At 40.7% G+C, this 17556-nt stretch overlaps 1 protein-coding gene across 20 annotated transcripts in view; it reads left to right on the top strand.

Annotated features, from left to right (window-relative positions):
• The window catches only part of ADGRL3 (adhesion G protein-coupled receptor L3), a 516853-nt gene that overhangs the window by 176953 nt on the left and 322344 nt on the right, over nt 1-17556 (top strand). For all 20 annotated transcript variants that reach the window (XR_009963392.1, XR_009963393.1, XM_062611552.1 and 17 more), the window contains one exon: nt 76-330. Coding sequence is in view for 18 of the 20 variants with exons in the window: in XM_062611552.1 (XP_062467536.1) it covers nt 276-330 (55 nt within the window). In the remaining 2 variants the exon portion in view is untranslated. The remainder of the gene's footprint in view (nt 1-75; nt 331-17556) is intronic.

The following is a 17556-nucleotide window of genomic DNA, read 5'->3' as shown; positions in this document are numbered from 1 at the left end:
GCAGCAATACTTGATTGAAAACCAGTATCATATTGTTTTACTAACCAGATTTTTTTTTTCCTTTCTTTTTTGTAGGTCTCAGACTCTGGATACTGGCTGTGGGATTTTTTTTTTAATTTGGGGGGGGGGGGGGGGATTTATTTTTTTTTTCTTCCTTTTTGGATGTGAATTGAAGGCCAACAGTTGAAGTGTTGGAAGCAAGTGCAGGAGGACATTCACCTTGTTTTATTTGAACCCTTGTTTGCTGCTATACTTTCAAGCCCTCCTTCACAGTCATGTGGTCATCACAGCTGCTGTTCTTCACAATGCTCTTAACACCGTTATCCCATGGTGAGTGAGAAATGATGTAAATTTGTCTCTGGGAAGGGAAGAGAATATAAAAAATAGTAATGATTTTTGCCTGTCTCTTTTATCTAATGGTGTAGCTTTTTTCTAGGATGTTGATTTCTCTCGCTGCTTCTATACCAGGTCTTTGAATTCCCAGGCTACATTATTATCAGTTACATCCTGAAACAATGGACTGGTCACACAACAAAAATTTCTGTTACCAAGTGTAGCTGCTGTGTTAAGGCAGACTTTCTTCCTCATGCTCAGACCTATTCTGTTGGCTGTGTGTCACTGAGATTGTCTCTCCTGGCCTCTACATCGAAATGGATTTCCCTTTTGTGAGTGCAATTCAGTAAGGGGCTGCCTACCCCCTTTAGCCACAGTTCCAGCATGGGATCTTACTATCACATTAGACTCTGATTTCAAGCATTGGAGTGAATTTTTCCATGCCCTGCTGAAAGACAGAATTCCAAAATCTCGGTGACCTTGAGCTGAGAAGAACCAAACCCAGCAGAGTTGCCTTAGCCTGGCACGCTGTGTAACCGATCAGCAATGCGGAGTCATTAGATGTAGCCCCATGCTGCACTGCTAGGCTGCAGTCCCAGAGACTCTACCACCATTGCTGATGGGCTTGGCCTTGGCCAGCAGCCAGTCCATCTTGGAACCGATGGCATTGGCTCTGTCAGACACAGGGGAAGCTTCCAGCAGCTTCTCACAGAAGCGTCCCCTGTAGCACCCTCTGTTCCTCCCTGCCAATACCAAAGCCTTGCAGCTCAAACCTAGTCCAGAGCTCTAGGAGAAAAATTAAAAAATAAAAAAAAAGTGGTGATCTTAGTAGCCAGGAAAGTGTTAAATGAAATTGGATGTGTTTATTTTTTGGAGTAAGATTTTGAGGCCCGGGGTGGTGGGATTTTTATATGGGAAATGTAGGCCCCAGAAGTAAGTTGTCAGGTTTCATAAGTGATGAAGGGTTCAGGAGATCCTATCCTATGTACAGAGTGATGGTTGCTCAGAGTATAGGTTTGGAAAATCCAGCTGCCTGATTTTTCTGATGCTTAAATGTAAGGTGAGCTTCACCAAGAATCTTTTAATTACAGGTCAGTGGGAGCATGTTTATAAATAACATGACTCCTTGCACATAGGCTGTGGGCCCCTGCTTTTAAAATATTCATCAGTTTTTTTTCTGCTTTACATGTACTGTGTCATGCACTGGGTATCTTCTAAGGCATACTAAAGCAATATTTTACAGCAAAGGAGGACGTTAAAAAATTAGATACACGTAATTAGTTGAATGTATCTATAGAGTACAACCTATCTGCTTGTATCATTTAACACCTTTGGGCACAAAGGTTATCTGTACTATCATTCTTCAAGTAAAATTCCTTGGCGACTTGAAAATTAGAATTAATGTTTAAACTGAGCCAAACAATTGGGGTGGAATGAAAAAGCTATTAGGAAAGGTGCTCTCCATTCTTCTTCAGGAAGGGATGATGGCAAATGTTTTGTAAATCTTTATAATTAAACAATATCAACAGTTAAAGCAATTAACAATTTAACTATGCCTCTGGCAGTTCTGTTTTAATTTCACAATGCTACTGTAGCTGGAAGATCCTGCCTGATAGTTGCAGTAAATGGAAATGTCACAAGTATCCTAGGAGTTGTATTATGCTACAGATGAGCAAACACAGGAGCTGCAGAAACTAGGTGCCTGGAAATATTTCTACCCTGTATGTTCTTCTGCAAAGGAAATCTACAAGGTAGCTGTTGTGGTGGTTGTAGCAGTAAGTAGTGGTAAATCTGACCACCAGACGTATAACCAATGCGTGTGTTATCTGACCCTGTAAATTGCGAATCATAGTGTGGTAGAAGATCACCTTTGGACGGTGGAGAGTAAGGGTCTTTGGTCAGAGCCAAAGGTCTTGGTTTGATTCTCCCTGTTTTGATCTCAAGATTGGCCAGGATGCAACTATTATCTCAAAATCTTGGCCTGTTACCTTTCTGGGGGGAAGTAGGTACTGAGCATGTATCTTGTTTGAGGGTGATATGTTCTTGGCACTAAATGAAGGGATTTAGCTGTGTGATGTTTGATGAGTATGGCTCCTACCAGCTACCACTGGACAGTTAAACCCATCCAATCTCCCATGGAGACTGAAGGACATGCGCATAAAAATCAAAATTGAATCAAAGGTCAGAATAAATAGTCTAATGGGGCTTCCGAGGCTTTGAAATCAGAGATTGAATATATGATGGCTTTCAGGTGCTCTTCCTTGCTGCCCCTCTTCCTGCAAGTTCCACAGAAGGTTGCATAAAGTGAATTTTAAGCTGATATCAATGCAGAGGTTCCTGCTATTCTGAAGACAGTATATGTGTGTTTAAACACATGCTGCATCCTCACCTTGCATACAAAAGTAGTCCAGTTAAGCCCTATTTTTGTTTTCCCCTTCTAATAATCCTCCTTCACTGTAGTGATTGCCAGAGTTGATACAATCTACTTATACAGACTGACATTAGTGCGTTTTATTCCCTTTTTGAGTTTCCTGACACAGTCGCTTCATCTGTAGTGGTAGCTACATTATAGACAGATTTTTAGGCCAGTGATCTCATAAATTTGCTGTGGTTTTTTGTTTGTTTGTGGTTTGTGTTTTTTTTTTGTTTGTTTTGGTAGTTTTGCTTGTTCTTTTGTTGTGTGTGTTTTTTTTGGTTTTGTGTTTTTTTTTTTTAAGCTATCTGATTTCTTGGAGTATATTCTATGTCTTAGGTTGCGATGACAGGTATGGAGTCAAAGACTGATCTGCAAGATGAAAAGTAATCTTTCAGGATACTGCCCTGGTACAATGTCATCTTGTTGATAAGCTGTAGAAATAATGAAAGGGGAAAAAGTCACAAATCCTTGCAATTTCTTGGTGATGATGTTAATCTGCTGTATTCCAGATGCACAAGCAGTGTACTCTCTGGTTTTGCTTGGACTGCTCTGAATCATAGCTCACAAAAACCCCTGAAACCATATGAAAATACTTGAAGTAACAGCAGATTCAGGTAGTGGATGGTTTATTTACTGTTGCCCTTCAATTAAATGGAAAATAGCTTACAGCTTGCATAGAAAATACGACTTGAACCAGTGGGGAAGCCCTCAGAAAGCTATCCCTTCTTCTACGTTCTGGCAAAGCCCGTAAATCCATCTGCTGGAAAAATGTAAACCTATTATACAAAATTTTAGAATTAATCATAGAATCATACCATCAACTTGGTTGGAAAAGACCTTTAAGATCATCAAATCCAACCTTTGTCCCAGGACTACTGAATCCACCACTAAAACAGGTCACTAAAGGAGTCATCTACATGTTTGTTTTGAACACTTCCAGCGACTGTAACTCTACTACTTTCCTGGGAAGCCTGATCTAATTTTTAATCACCTTTCAGTGAATAAATTTTTCCCAATATCCAGTCTAAACTTTCCCTGGTGCAGCTTGAGGCCCTTGCCTCTTGTCCTATCACTTACTTGGGAAAAGAGACCAGCCACTTTCTCAATCTTCCTTTCAGGTAGTTGTAGAAAATTATAAGATCCCTTGTCCAGACTAAACAACCCCAGTTCCCTCAGCTGCTTCTCATCAGACTTGTGCTCCAGACCCTTCACCAGCTTCATTGTCCTCTGCACCTGCTCCAGCACCTCAATGTCTCTCTTGTAGTGAGGGGCCCAGAACTCAACACAGGATTTGAGGTGCAGCCTCACCAGTGCGGTACACTGGGATGATCACTGCCCTTGCTCTGCTGGTCACACAATTTATGATACAGGCCAGGATGCCATTGGCCGTCAGTCAGCACCCTGAGGTCCTTTTCTGTTGAGCAGCTTTCCAGCCATTCTTCCCCAAGCCTGTTGATCCCTTCATCCAGATCATCAAGAAAGATATTAAACAACACTGGCTGTAACACAGAGCCCTGAAGGGCACCTCTAGTGACTGGTCACCAACTAGATGTGACACCATTTACCACCACTCTTTGGGCTTGGCCATCCAGCCAATTTTTAACCCTATCCAGACCATGAGCAGCCAGTTTATCTGGGAGAATGCGGTGGGAGAGAATGTCAGATGCTTCACTAAAGTCCAGATAGACTGTGTCTACAACCTTTCCCTCATCAACCAGGTGGGTCACCTTGTCATAGAAAGAGATCAGATTAGTCAAGATAGAAAGCAACAATACCAGGGAATTAAAAAAATAAAACTCACAATCAAAACATCAACAGGAACAAACCCAAAGGTTTTGGCATCCTTGGCCTATGGGCCTACGAACAGGGCTTTTGCACTGCTACTTCCTTTTTGCTCCTGTTTGGAAGTTTTTCCCAAAGCGTCTGAAGGAAAGTGTTCCTTGGCTTGGGCTCCCCCATGTACACCTGAGAAACCTGATCCTCTCTGCCTGTAATGGGTGGATTTCCCAGAGGCATTTTCTGGAATGAGCAGCTGTTCTCATCTTCCTCAGTCTTCCTCCCCTTAACCCCAAACAAAGCAGATTTCTTGTTACCCACAAATGAATACTGTCAAAGTTCACCCGAAATGAGACTGACATGACAGGCAGTAGCTCAGTTTGTGAGCCTGGAGAGACATGCACCTGCTCTGTCTGTCACATTACTGTCATGCTCGTATGTGTCTGAGAGTTGAGATTTAAAACTCACAGACTGCTGGACAAAAATAATAATAGGAATAAGAGGCTTCAAAAATACATGCTGTTAAGAGGAGCGTAGGAAGGATACCATAGTGATCACTGTGGGGTGAGGTTTTGCATGTCTCCAAGTAACCAATTTTAAGCTTTGGAAGAGAGCTGAAACCCTGTTGTATGCAAAGATCTTTATCATCCTATCAGATCGGTTTATCACTTTTTGTTTGAAGCTTATTTTTTTTTAATATTCCATTGTATGCATAATTTCATGACAGGCAGCAAAGAATTATTTTGTTGTTACTCTAATGTTTTAGCAGTCTAATCCAAAAATGGACAACCACTTACTACTCAGAGCAATAATCCAAATTGCCCAGTTTCTGTTGGAGATGATTACAAATGCAATAAAATCAACAGAGACAGTGATCTATCTGTTTTATCTGATCCTAAGCTCTCAGCCTGTAGTTGTGTTGTGAGAGTGAGCTCTCATCATCCTGGTTCCCACTTGGGCAAAGTGTCATGTCAGTTACTGAGATTGGTTCCTCCTTGGTATTGTTTCTGCTTGGCATTATTTTCTATCTATTTTAACCCTGTATCTGATAATTGATTGCAGACTGTGCCCTCCTGATGATCTATGGGGTTAGTTTGTCATTGCTATGATTACTTAGGTTTCTTAATCTTTTTCTGGATATACAATGTGATTTTTTTTGGGGGGGGGCTACGACCACGTGCCCAAAGCTAAGCAAGAGTGAAGCCAGAACAAGGTGGGAAATAGAACTAAAACCTGGCTGAACAGGACAAACAGTAGGTATCTGACATTAGGGTAGGTTTGTTATTACAGCTAGTACAGGCTAGATGAAAGATATCTGATACTAGAGAAGTTGCAGGTGTAGTAAAGGTTTCTTAAATAACTTTGGACACAGAGCTAAGTTTAAGCTACAGTAGGTTGAGTTCATACAAAACCTGACAAGTCCTGGAGCCTAGTATTATTATGAAGCTTAAGGCCTCCTACTGATGCTTGACAGCACCAAACTGTCAGGGCTACAGCTGCTGCTGGCCTAAATCAGAACTTCCAAAACCCAAGCTGACTCCAAGAATTTATGCAGCATAGGTGTGAAGTGACCTTCCTGCATTTAGGGACAGATGCTGTCTTGTCTCTCTGTATGAGAATTAGTTCAAGATGAGGCTGAGCTACTTTATCATTTGCAGAGTAGAAAATGAAATTTGAAGTCCTTTCAAGTCATTGCAGCTGCAAGGAAGAGAGCCTCGTCTGCTGTCCTGTTCTCACCCTCTGCTCTTCTGCACCATCTTCCTGATATTTCTGGGAGACAACTGTGGTGAGGGAGGGCTGTGTCTTTGTTAAAAGGTAGTGCTCGAAGGTCAAGCTGATTTCTCTAGACATTAGCAGCTCCAGGTGCTGAGCCAGTTTCTGTGGGAACAGTGGAAATATTTGTTACTGAGCAGTGCTGGTAGTTGCCTGGTGATAATGATTCTGTTAAAGCAAGCAGCATTATCTTTACAGGCGGGAATATATGATGTGAGCAAGCTGGTCCTCGGTGACAGAGTGCTGCTTAATGTGAGCTGAACATTTGCCTCACTACTATTTTAATACTGTGGAAATGCTGTCGCTGCTTAAAATACATACTGTGTTTCTTTTATACTTGTACAAGTGTTATGTTAGCTAGTGAATGGTGGATGATTGTCTTTTACTACAATACTCTTTATAAAGTCACAATGAAATACAAGAAACATGTTTTATTAGTTGTGAAATAGGCAAGCTGACTTCCAGGCTTCTGCCTAACTTCATTGTTTTATAAGATTAATCATCCTTGAAATATTTATATTTGCTATTCTTGGCAATTTGTATTACTTGCACCTGTGCCACCTTTTCTGTAGTGGAACTACTGAATGAGGAAGGCTTTTCTGTGATAAAAGGGGGTAGCTGTACTGGGTATATACTACAGTGCTTTCATTACTAGCAATGTACTAAAATCAGGAGTACTAAGTTCCCCATCTGATGACTGACCAATCTATAAGCTGATAGAGGGTGAAATTCAACCTTGCAAAGACTCTATACACCATTAAATTCTCACTTAAGCCATTAAGCAGTGCAGAGGTCTGTGTGGGGACCCACTTCTTGAATGTCTAAATTTCACACTAATTAAGGCAGGAGATTTTAAGGAGATTTTCTGGTAATGGTGTTGCTTTTCTGTTGTTGGTTTGCGTTTATTTTTTTTTTTCTTTCAGTATTTGGCTAGTGTGTCTGCTCATAGCACCTTCCTGCATTATGGAGGGAAACAAGATCATCTACTGTTTTTATTTGCCATTTGTACCAAAGCACGCTTTCCTTGGAGCATGGAACCCTTTGCTCTGAGCACAGCTGTAGTTGAAATGAAGATGGAGCTATAAGATTTGAACTATAGAAGGTAGCTAGAAGGTGACTAGGGCCCAAATAATTGCATGGAAGTTATTCTTTCCTGTAGGCTTCTTAACATGTATGACATACAGTGGCAGGTATGCGGATTTTTTTCTGAGCTACAGCAGTAGAAAATGTGCTTGCTCTCACAGCAATAGGAATGGGGAGTTGTGTTACCCTGCAGGCTTATAACCCTCAGTGCTTGTTTCATTTGTAACCAGTTTCCTGAAAAGACAGTTTATGTTCTCTGACCAATTCTGTATGCTCTGATTCTTTTTTTCTTTTTTTTTTTTTTTAATTTTTCTTTCTTTGGTGGCATTAATTAATTCATGAGACCTGACAGCATGTGAATTACAGTGTAGTAATTCACGCCCAGTACATCCAGGCACAAAGATGAAGGCCAAATTGGCTTCTCTGCAGCTAGGTGTGAATTATTACCCATAATTTAATTCCCATTATATTTTACTGTGGTTCTAAAAATGTTTTTGTTAGTGAACTTGTTTCAGAAAAGTTACTTTTTTGAAAAACAGAATGGAAAAGTACAACACAAATCTTGTCACGAAGAGGGATAAGTAGCCATGGGAGATAAGGAGTTTTGCTCAATACAAAAATCTTGCATTTGTGCAGTTACTAACCCTAGGTAATGAATGGGTATTGTAGTGCAGACATGCTGTCTGATAAACTGACCGAGCTCTAACTATTCATTTCGTATCAGCTACCAAGCACTTGCTAGGTAGAATGACTAGGTTTATTTGTTCCTGACCTAGTCTTGATTTGATCTGGAAACATTATCTCCCAAGCAGTCTTGTGAGACATCTAATATTTTTCCAGGTGAGGTTATACAGATGCGGATGTCAAGCATTCTTTTTGAAGCCGGTGTGTTTGTTTTCAGTCCTAGTGAGTGCTGGGTGAATAGAGAAGATAGGTTGTCTGTGGCAGTGTGGAAGAGCACCAGAGGAACCAAGTTAGTGTACCTGCTTTGCTGGCATGTTGGGAAAAATAAGCTAACCTGGAAAGTGGCCTAGGTGGTACTGGAGAGGAAAAACAAAAGGTCATGAATGCCTTAAATCTTTCTCAGTATTTCTTTGTCTTTATACAAACCTCTAATACTCTTTTGGTGAAGACAAAAGGCAAAGCTCATCCACTTAAAGTTGCTTAAGGGTTAACAGGATAGAGCCTTCTTCCCAGTGATTTGTTTTTAAAGACATGTATGAGGAGCAGCTGTATGCTTGGCATGTTGTTCATTGACATGACAGGATTTCTGGGGCACTGCTTCTTCCTCTTGGGATTGAGGATGATGTCGAGTTTATTCATCCAAACCAATCCTGGTGTGTCTCTCCTGCAGTAGTCCCTGGCTAGCAAACACAGTTAGCTGGTCCTATCCCCCAACTAGTCCTTGTTATAGCTAAGTGCAGAACAAGTAAGTAGCAGTTATTAAAAGTGGGCTTTTCCAAGGTACTTACTATCTAAATAAGCTTTAATCATGTGCTTATCAGCTTCTAACTGATCACTGTGTTGATGGGGCCAGGGCTATTTCACTTTTGGTGGATACCTGGGGTTATAGAATATTATAGCTGCCCAAGCGTAAAACATGATAATTTTCCATATAAGCGGTAAGTGTCTGTGAAACAATTACTATAGTTTGGCTTTAGATGTAGATGTTTTTTAAAAAACAAGCAAACAAATGGAAAACAAACAGAAACAACCCTGCCTGACTTTCTGAATAAACACATCAAAATAATCTTTTAATAAATCCTTTTGGAGTTAATACCAAGCAACGAGGACTGGAAAACATAGTGGGACAAAGCTGACTAATATGGGTACAGGTGTCCCTTAGCCAATACCCAGAGCTACCACAGAGCACCAGGAATATTTTCACGTTTGCAGCTATCTCTGCATGTGAGAAGATAGCTTGTACCTTGTCTTCTTGGACATGCAGGATACTCCAAAGGGACTGGTGTGGAGCAAGGTGAGGTTGAATGATTCTGGTGCAGTAGAGAAGTGGAAGTGAGCAGCTTCCTTTTCCTCATCCCAGTGAAAAGGGGAGATGATTGCCTACCCATTCCCTGTTTGTTTTCATATATTGTGTTATTACCTGAATGGGAAAATGAAGCTCTATTTGGCTGATTATTAATCTCATCTAACACTTTGTAATGCTAAGCATTTAGATAAAGCTTCCATGGGATGAAGCTGACAGACAGATACCAGGGGTTGGAGAGAGCCTTCTGTTCTGGGCTGTGTAATGTGGTTTGATAAATGAGGCTGTGCATCTTTTTGCCAGTCCTTGGAGCAGTGCAGGACCTGAAGACAGCTTCACAGGCAAAGTAGCTGTGTACTGTTACAGCAGAACCACCCTTTCCAGCAATGCAGATGGGAAGCCATGGCCAGGTTTCAAAAGCACAAAAGCTGTATGTGCCCATTCTTCCAATGCAGCTACTGCATTTCTTTTCTGGATGTGCAAATACCCACAAATGGGATGTCACTTCTATTTCTTTTCTTAATAAGTTTAGCTAAGATTAAACCATTGGAGCGGGGGGGGGTGGGGTGGGTGGGAGTGGGGGTCAGGGACACCAAACTACTTCTGAGGGTTCTCTCATTTTCTCATCCATTTAATTTGGGCATGTTGAAGTACTTTAAGTTAAAATGACAAAAGAGTGAGATTGAGGGAGTGAATTAAGGCCACTTTCAATCTCGCACTACCTCCTCCAGGTTGCTGCTAAGCTGCTTCCAGAATAATTGGGCAAATCTGCTGTCTTCCTCTGTTAGGAAGAGCACCCTTTGCCCTGCAAGAACAGAAAGCAGAAGCTCTTTATTGCAAATGAAGTTGCTGATACCCTAAAAGAAATCTCTAACATCCATTTTATGAACTCCACAGTCATGTTAAATGAATCCTGGAGCCATCTGATGTTTATTACCGCATGGCGTATTCACTGATGTTCACTTGGTTCCTTTAGTGATCGTGATTTCTTGACTTGGTTGTTTGGTAATGTGGTTTTAGTTGAATTTGGAAGAGATTTCCTGCTGCTCAGTAAGGAACTCATCTGCGAAAGATGCTCAGGGAAAGGAAGAAATTAAAAGCATGTCAAAGAGTTCAGAAGCTTTTTCCCACTTTGAATTTCCCCGATTCTAGGAGATTGTTTGATGTCGGGCAGCCCTACCCTGAATATCCCTCCCAGTGCCTAGCAGGAATATCTCTGTTCTCTCATGAATCCACTCAAAGCTGTGGGATGCTCAATGGGTTTTTAGCCAACACCACACAGATGCTGCAATCTGCTTGCCACAGAGTGTAGGTCTGGACTGGTGGGGTTTTAGTTACTTTGCAGTATTGAATGCATACTTTAAACTCAAGGAATCATAATTAGAGCAACATCTACTTTTATATATCTACTTGTGCTTTTCTGTATTGGGCTGTTTTCTGCAGTGCCTGTTAGGTTTGAGTGTCTTGTTATTCATCTTGAGGTGTGAGTTTCATGTAGGATTCATGGATGCTAAAAATCCTCCCCAGACAGTCTGTAAGTTACAGTAGGCAGAGGAAGAGCCTGGAAAGATGCAATTTGTGTATCATCACTCCCTCCTATGCTGTATTCTGTAGAAACTGAGATACCTGATGGATTTTAAAAGCTCAGTCAAATTGTCAGTTCTTAAATCTCCAGAACATGGAGACATAAATAAATTGCATTTTAATACTGAGTTTTTAGGGTATGATCCAAATCCCATGGCAAGTCAGTGGTTCCGTATAAATGCATTTTGAATCTGTTCGGCTCAGCCCAGAGGGGTTATTTTGGGGGAAGCTGGACTGTAATGTGGAAGTGATTGTAGCTTGGGCTTGTCTTTGTATAACCTTCTCTCAAATTTTAGTGCTTACTGTGAGTTGACCAGATTGTGGGCTGCTCCCCTGCCCCAAGACCTGCGGGGTTGTGCTCGGTCCTTATTCCATTATTCTCTTGAGACACTGTTCTCCTTCAAGCTTTTCTAGGAACAATTAGCAGTCACCAACACTGCTGATTTAAATGAGGGCTATTTTTTTCCTTCTTCCTGTCTGCAGCTCTTGTTGCTGAAGATCTGTCTCCAGTTTTTAATTTGCACTGTTTTGTTTCTGTTACTGAAATGCTGGAGGCTGCAGTAAGGGTTGATTTAGCATCAAAAGAGGAGATGACAAAACCAAAACTTGCTTTTATATGTCAGTCTTGTGTAATACCTCTCATTCTTGAGGGGTGAAGGGGAAAATGCGCATGTCAGTTTATAAGCAAGGTAGTTAAACTAGCTGTGCTAGTTGTGTTGAATTGGAGTGGGGCTGGGAGTTTAGCTCCACAGTTCAAGCTGTGGATCAATTAACCTGCATGGCAGTGTCTCTGCAGGCAGGGAGCACCATAGTGGTGCTTCGCAAAGCCAGGGGCTAGTAGTAACCAGCTGCTGCTTGCCATGTATGTCTCAAAATACATTATCTCCCTTCCCCTAACATGTCTGCTCCTTGGCTGGAAGAGAGCATTCAGTACTGGTGCTGACAGGTGTTACTGTAAGCAGGAATCCCCTTTATTCCTCCAGTGGAGGCATGGCTGTACTTTTCAAGACAGATTCATGGCTAAATTCTATTTATTACTTAAAAGAGTATTTTGCTAGCATCGCTGCTGACTTCTATTTGTCTGTAATTTGTAACATGTTCTAAGGAAGATGCCTACTTGTAATAGTTGTAAGAAAATGCAGGTCACTGAGTTTATTTTTGTGTGTATATATATATATATGCATATGTGTGTATGCTTTAAATGTATTTTTCACGCTGTGTATTTAAACCTATAGGGAGCTGGTCTATCTAATCTTGGAATGAAGCAAGGAGCTTTTAACATGCCTTCATTTCATTGATGCGGCTTGAAATTTGGCCTGGCATCACAGTTCGTAATCTTATTGCACAAAAATTAAAAATCTTACTATTAGATATTACTCTGGGGAAATTCTGAGGATTAAGAAATCTAATAATGTTTAGTTGTTTTCCTTAATTTAATTGGGGGGGGGGTGGGGATAAGCCTCTTGGTCTGTTGCCAAATATGTAATGAATCTGTATCATCATCAGACACCTTAGTGTCTCAAAGCCCGGCTGACGAAAGTGCTTGGAAGTCATGTGTTACAATATCAGATAGCCAATAAAAAGTGCTTGCATACCTTAATGTTTGGTCTGACAAAACAGGTCTGTAGGCATATTTTGGGAGCTGATGGGCTGTTATTTGAGAAGGTATTTGTGCAAGTCCTTAGCATTTCTAATTCTCTGGACACAGAGCAGCTGCCATGAGGCACTGGCAAGCGCATCCTGACACCTGCAGTCCTTATTGCAGTACCTGGGTACCTGAATTCACAGGAGACTTAAAGGGGTGTAAGGCAGTAAAATGAAAGAGATGAGGAACAAAATGGATGAACCTGTATGTTCTGTTTAGTGTCCTTGGGGAACTGAATTAAAAATGGGGACGGGAATCCTGTTTAGTAGAAACCCAAATGGTTTAGACTATTTGATATATGCTGTGACTTGTAACGTTGGTGACAAAAACTTCCTAGCATACTCCAGAAGGAGGGACTGCTCTATTTTGATGCCTGTCTTGATGTGGATTTATGCTTTGTCCTGTGCAGTCTTTGCCCTGGTAATTCTGACTGTTCCCTGTTTAACTATATAATATCTGAGCTTTTCCTGCCTTTCTCTTACTAAGGTGTTGAATTGTGGTCCTTCTCCTCTAACCAGCCAGCAGTTCTTGCACAGTATAGTAACTTAATTATGTAGGGTCTACATTGATTAGACTCACATCTTGAAGTTATGCAGCTATGGAACATCTGGTGACAACCCTGTTTCTCATGGCCTTACTCATTGCACAAACAGAGCCTCTTTCTTTTTGGATAGTAAATATTTGACAGATGTGAATTCTCCAGCTCTTGGGAGAGTGCCGACATGGTGAACTTCATTACCCCTCGTTGGCCAGTTGGCAAAATGCAATCAAGAATAACTTCTGAGGATAGCTGGCGTATCCCGTATTGCCCTAGAAAGCTATTACAGTGAGAAGCTTAAAGAAGGGCCAGCTTAGGGCACAAAAAAGTGGATATAAGGAGACAGGATCAATCTGTCTAGCACTCATGAAATGCACTAAAAAGGGTAAACTTTGAAGTCAGTGAGACCTGTGAGATATAAACCTCTGTGAGACTTAGACTCACAACCAGTTTAGGTGCTGAGACCATTTTAGGGCACTTCACCTGAGTGTGTGATTTTTCTTTTTAAATGATTTACACTAGGATATAACAATCTGAACATCTTATGGAGATGATAAATGCAGAGCTGCTAAATGTTCTTCAGTTTTTTATAAATATATTAATTGGTGTTTATACAATAATAATGCTTAAACTGCTACAACATTATGTGTGAAGCCAAATACATATGTAAGATATATAGTAGCCAGATACATTAGCTGGAAAGTAATAGAAACGGTAATTAAAGTTGTGGGTAGAGAGCTAGTTAGAGTCAGGAAGTAATAGTAATGCTAGTTAGAGCTCTCGGAAGAGTTACAGCAAAGATATTTTTCTGGGGAAGCCTGGGGGAACCTTTGTTTATAAAGCTGAATATGTAGCTTTGACACTGAAAAAAAAAAAGGTCTTTTGAGTCAACTTTCCTGTGATGCCTCAGGTGAGTTGCAAATCCCATGGCTTCAAGTGTGTGTTCTTTTCTCCTGGTTGCACTCTTTGTCTGAAATGCTTTTTCTGGGGTGACCCACCTTTCCTCAGCAGGCAAAGGAAGGAGGTGCCAGACTTGATCACTTAAGCTGTGCAAAATCAAGACCGTGTATGCAGAGACTACAGGTTTCTCAGTTCTTGAGCAGAGAGGTTAATCAAGTTTTGCCTTTATTAGATTATGGAGTTCTAAGCGAAGCTTAGGAGAAAATCATGCAAAGAAAATGAATGAACTGTGAAAGCTGTGTGTTTCATGCCAGTAAAATGGTGTTATTGTATAGTAGGGGGAGTGAAGACTGTTCTCATTATAAAGATCCTTAAATAACTTCCATTATAATTGACTTTCTTTTTCCCTCCCTCACCTTCATTCTCTTCCCACTTCCCAAACAAGGAACCCAACACTTGTCCCACCTTAAGATACCAAATCCAGAAGATCATCCTATCTGTGGAGAATTGCCACTGTTCCTCAGAGGCGGTCTCCAGGGTAACTTTGTTTGCGAGGTCCTTAATGGAATGCATTCTCAGACCTTGTTCTGGGAAACAAAGCTTTTGCTTTATGCCCTGTAATACAGTGTATTATAATTGTTTGAATAAATCTGAGCACTCGAACCCTGCAGAATGTACAAGGCTGTCATGCCAAAGTGGGGCAGGATTGAATAGGTGTCAACAGGATGTCTTGCTAGCAAATGTAACTGCTTATGTATTAAAATAGATGTTCAGTGAAGCAAGGTACTGGCTTGAATACAGACATACCTGGTTTAAAAGCATGCTCTTTGTTTCAAGAGCTGTGCTGTTCAGAACAGTACCTTGCTTCATGTAGGTCCTTGCTGAATATTAATTAATGGCCAGTTAAGTAATTGACTCCTTTTCAAATTGAGAGCTGTAGTAAATAATTTATTTCTTCACTAGGAGGTTATGTGACAATAAGATTGTTGACACGGCACACACAGTCTGTCCCTTCAGCAGGAAGAAAGGAACATAAGAAAGCATCTTATATCTTCTCCTGCAGCTTCAGTGACATCAGGATTTTTTTTCTGATGTGTCCAGTGTAAAAAGACCTTAAAAGTCAGAAAATTTTCTGTCCCTGTGTGGAAATAGGAAATAATCTGAAGAAATTTCTGTGGAGTCCTTGGCGGAGTTGCTAGTTGAACTTTACCATTCTGAAAAGATAGATTGTTGTTTCACGGGCAAAGGAAATAATAAAGACTGATTTCTATTTTGGTTTCTTTCCTTCAATGGAGAAGCTAGTAGGGTCAACATAGTAGGGTCTGTCTCCACTGCCAGGCTGCTCGCTTCCATGAAACTCTGAAGCTGAATTATTTATCTTCTCTGTCCTTTTTTCCAGACAGACAAATGGACAACAGTCTAAAAGTGGTTAGGGGATACTGTCCAGCAGATATGCTCTGCAAGCTCATATTAGCTTTGATACCCTTGGAGAACAAGCCAAAACAAGCAAAAAATGTCATCCTGTCTGGTATATAATTGGTTCATCACTGCCTGCTGCTTCCTTGTGTGGATGGCAACTGCTGGGCCAACTTCTTCTCTGCATTAGCAAGGAGGAGAACTGTAGGGGTTGTAGTCACCTCTGGCCTTGAATGTGAAAAGCAAGCATTAAGGGAGATGCGGGCTGTTGGTATATCCATGCAGTTTCAGTCTAGCACTGCACGGACCTCATACAGGCATGTGCTCCACATGACCATTAAAGCGTGAGTTGTTTTATGGTATTAGCTGCGGATTGCATGCAATCTGTCAATAAGACTCGTGGCTGAGCAGAAAAAGGATGCTGTAGAAGTCTTTTTGTAGAGATGGGGGTCTAAGAAGCAAATGCTATGGCACCATTAAAATCAGGTAATGATGATGTTGAAATGAAACTCTATAGGGTGATAATTATAGATAGGGTTTCATTTTCACAAAGTTTCTGGACTTGACACCAGTTTCCTTAATTTGACACCTCTTTGTTCAAACAGAATATCAAAATGGCACTTAAATTGCGCTGTGAGTGAAGAGCTTAATAATAACCGTGCAGTGTAACGTGTTTAAATTAAAGTACAGTGTTGTTTCAGTCTGGGGTTTCAGATTTAACTTTCAAATGCTTTTCATCTCCATATTGCAAATGTGACAGATGCCTTTTATTGGTAGAAGGTTATAAGTACTAAATTCAATTATCTGACCTAAAGGACCCAGAGTTTATTTGCATTTGGGCAGGAGTTTACAGCACAGTGAATTAGCAGTAAACTGATACTTCTTGTGTTTTTCAAAAAATAATTCCTCCCAGGCTTTGATTTTTCTTTGTATTTCTTTTTTTCTTTTAATTTAAATACCATAATGTATTTATACACTTTTGTTTGGTGTTTGTTGTTGTCGTTGTTGTTTGGTTTGGTTATAATGTTGAGACTGCTTTTGTATTCCTTTTGGATTATAACTTGAATGCCTTAAATTTCACAGGTGTACAACGTTATCAACATCGATTTGCAATGCAGACACTTGGTATGCTGTGTACCTTATGCATATAGCTTGGTACTGTTAGTATTTGTATCCTGTGCTATTTTCATTTTATTCCACCTTTAATTCTGCTGCTAGTACAAGCTTAAAACTGCAACGGCAATAAGGAGAATTTAGGAAATGTTAAAAGCCAAGTGTCCTTAGTATGATGAATCTGACTAAATGGTCCCCACTGCTGAGGTGCTATAACTTTAGCACAACTTGTACTCTAAAGTCTTAAGAGCCAAAGACTGCTTGCTGGGTAATTGCAGAGTATCTAGCACAATATCTTTGCAGGCTAGGTACTAAGTACATTTCATTTTTCATTTAATTTGATTTTCCTCATGCCAACATCTATTCCTCTCTGCAATTTGCTGATATTTCCATCTGCTTTGTGGTGGTAGTGTGATCAACTGTTTTGTCTTTCCTGCAAACATTTCTCCACTATATTTTTATCGATGCTGTGGTTTCCACTTGGCCGCTTCACATAAGGAATGTGAGTGAATGTGTCTGAAATGTGGGTAGCTCTCCTTTTTTGGTAACAATGTACTACTCTTACATGGTATGTACTGAAACCTCAGAGTTGGCTCTTGTAGATGCAAGCAGTATTTTAGTAAGTGAAAAGCAGAAGTTAGAGTGAAGAATTCAAGGAGCGAATAATCATCTGTGTTTTGTAACACTACTATCACAGAGTGATTTTTTTTGCAACTGTTGTTACAGCTACAATCTCTCTCAAAGGTCACTTAGCTGTGAGCAGGAAGCAAGGAATTATCACAGTAATGCTGTAAATCTGCCTTTGGAGATACTGCATGGCAGCAACATGAATGGGCACGACACCATGTGCTGGATGGGGATAGATTTCTGAGCACATAATGGGGACATTTCTTGGTCACTGTGTGCTTTCTCCAGGGAGGGGTGAAGTCAGCAGCTGTAAAACTCTCAATGACCTGGCAAACTCTCCCCCTTTTCACCTGGGCTAAGAGGGT

Source organism: Pezoporus occidentalis, unplaced genomic scaffold, assembly GCF_034315485.1.
Source record: "Pezoporus occidentalis ecotype Australia unplaced genomic scaffold, CSIRO_AGI_Poc_V1 ctg154, whole genome shotgun sequence".
Classification (NCBI taxonomy): domain Eukaryota; kingdom Metazoa; phylum Chordata; class Aves; order Psittaciformes; family Psittacidae; genus Pezoporus; species Pezoporus occidentalis.
This window is presented reverse-complemented; position numbering and strand designations above follow the sequence as displayed.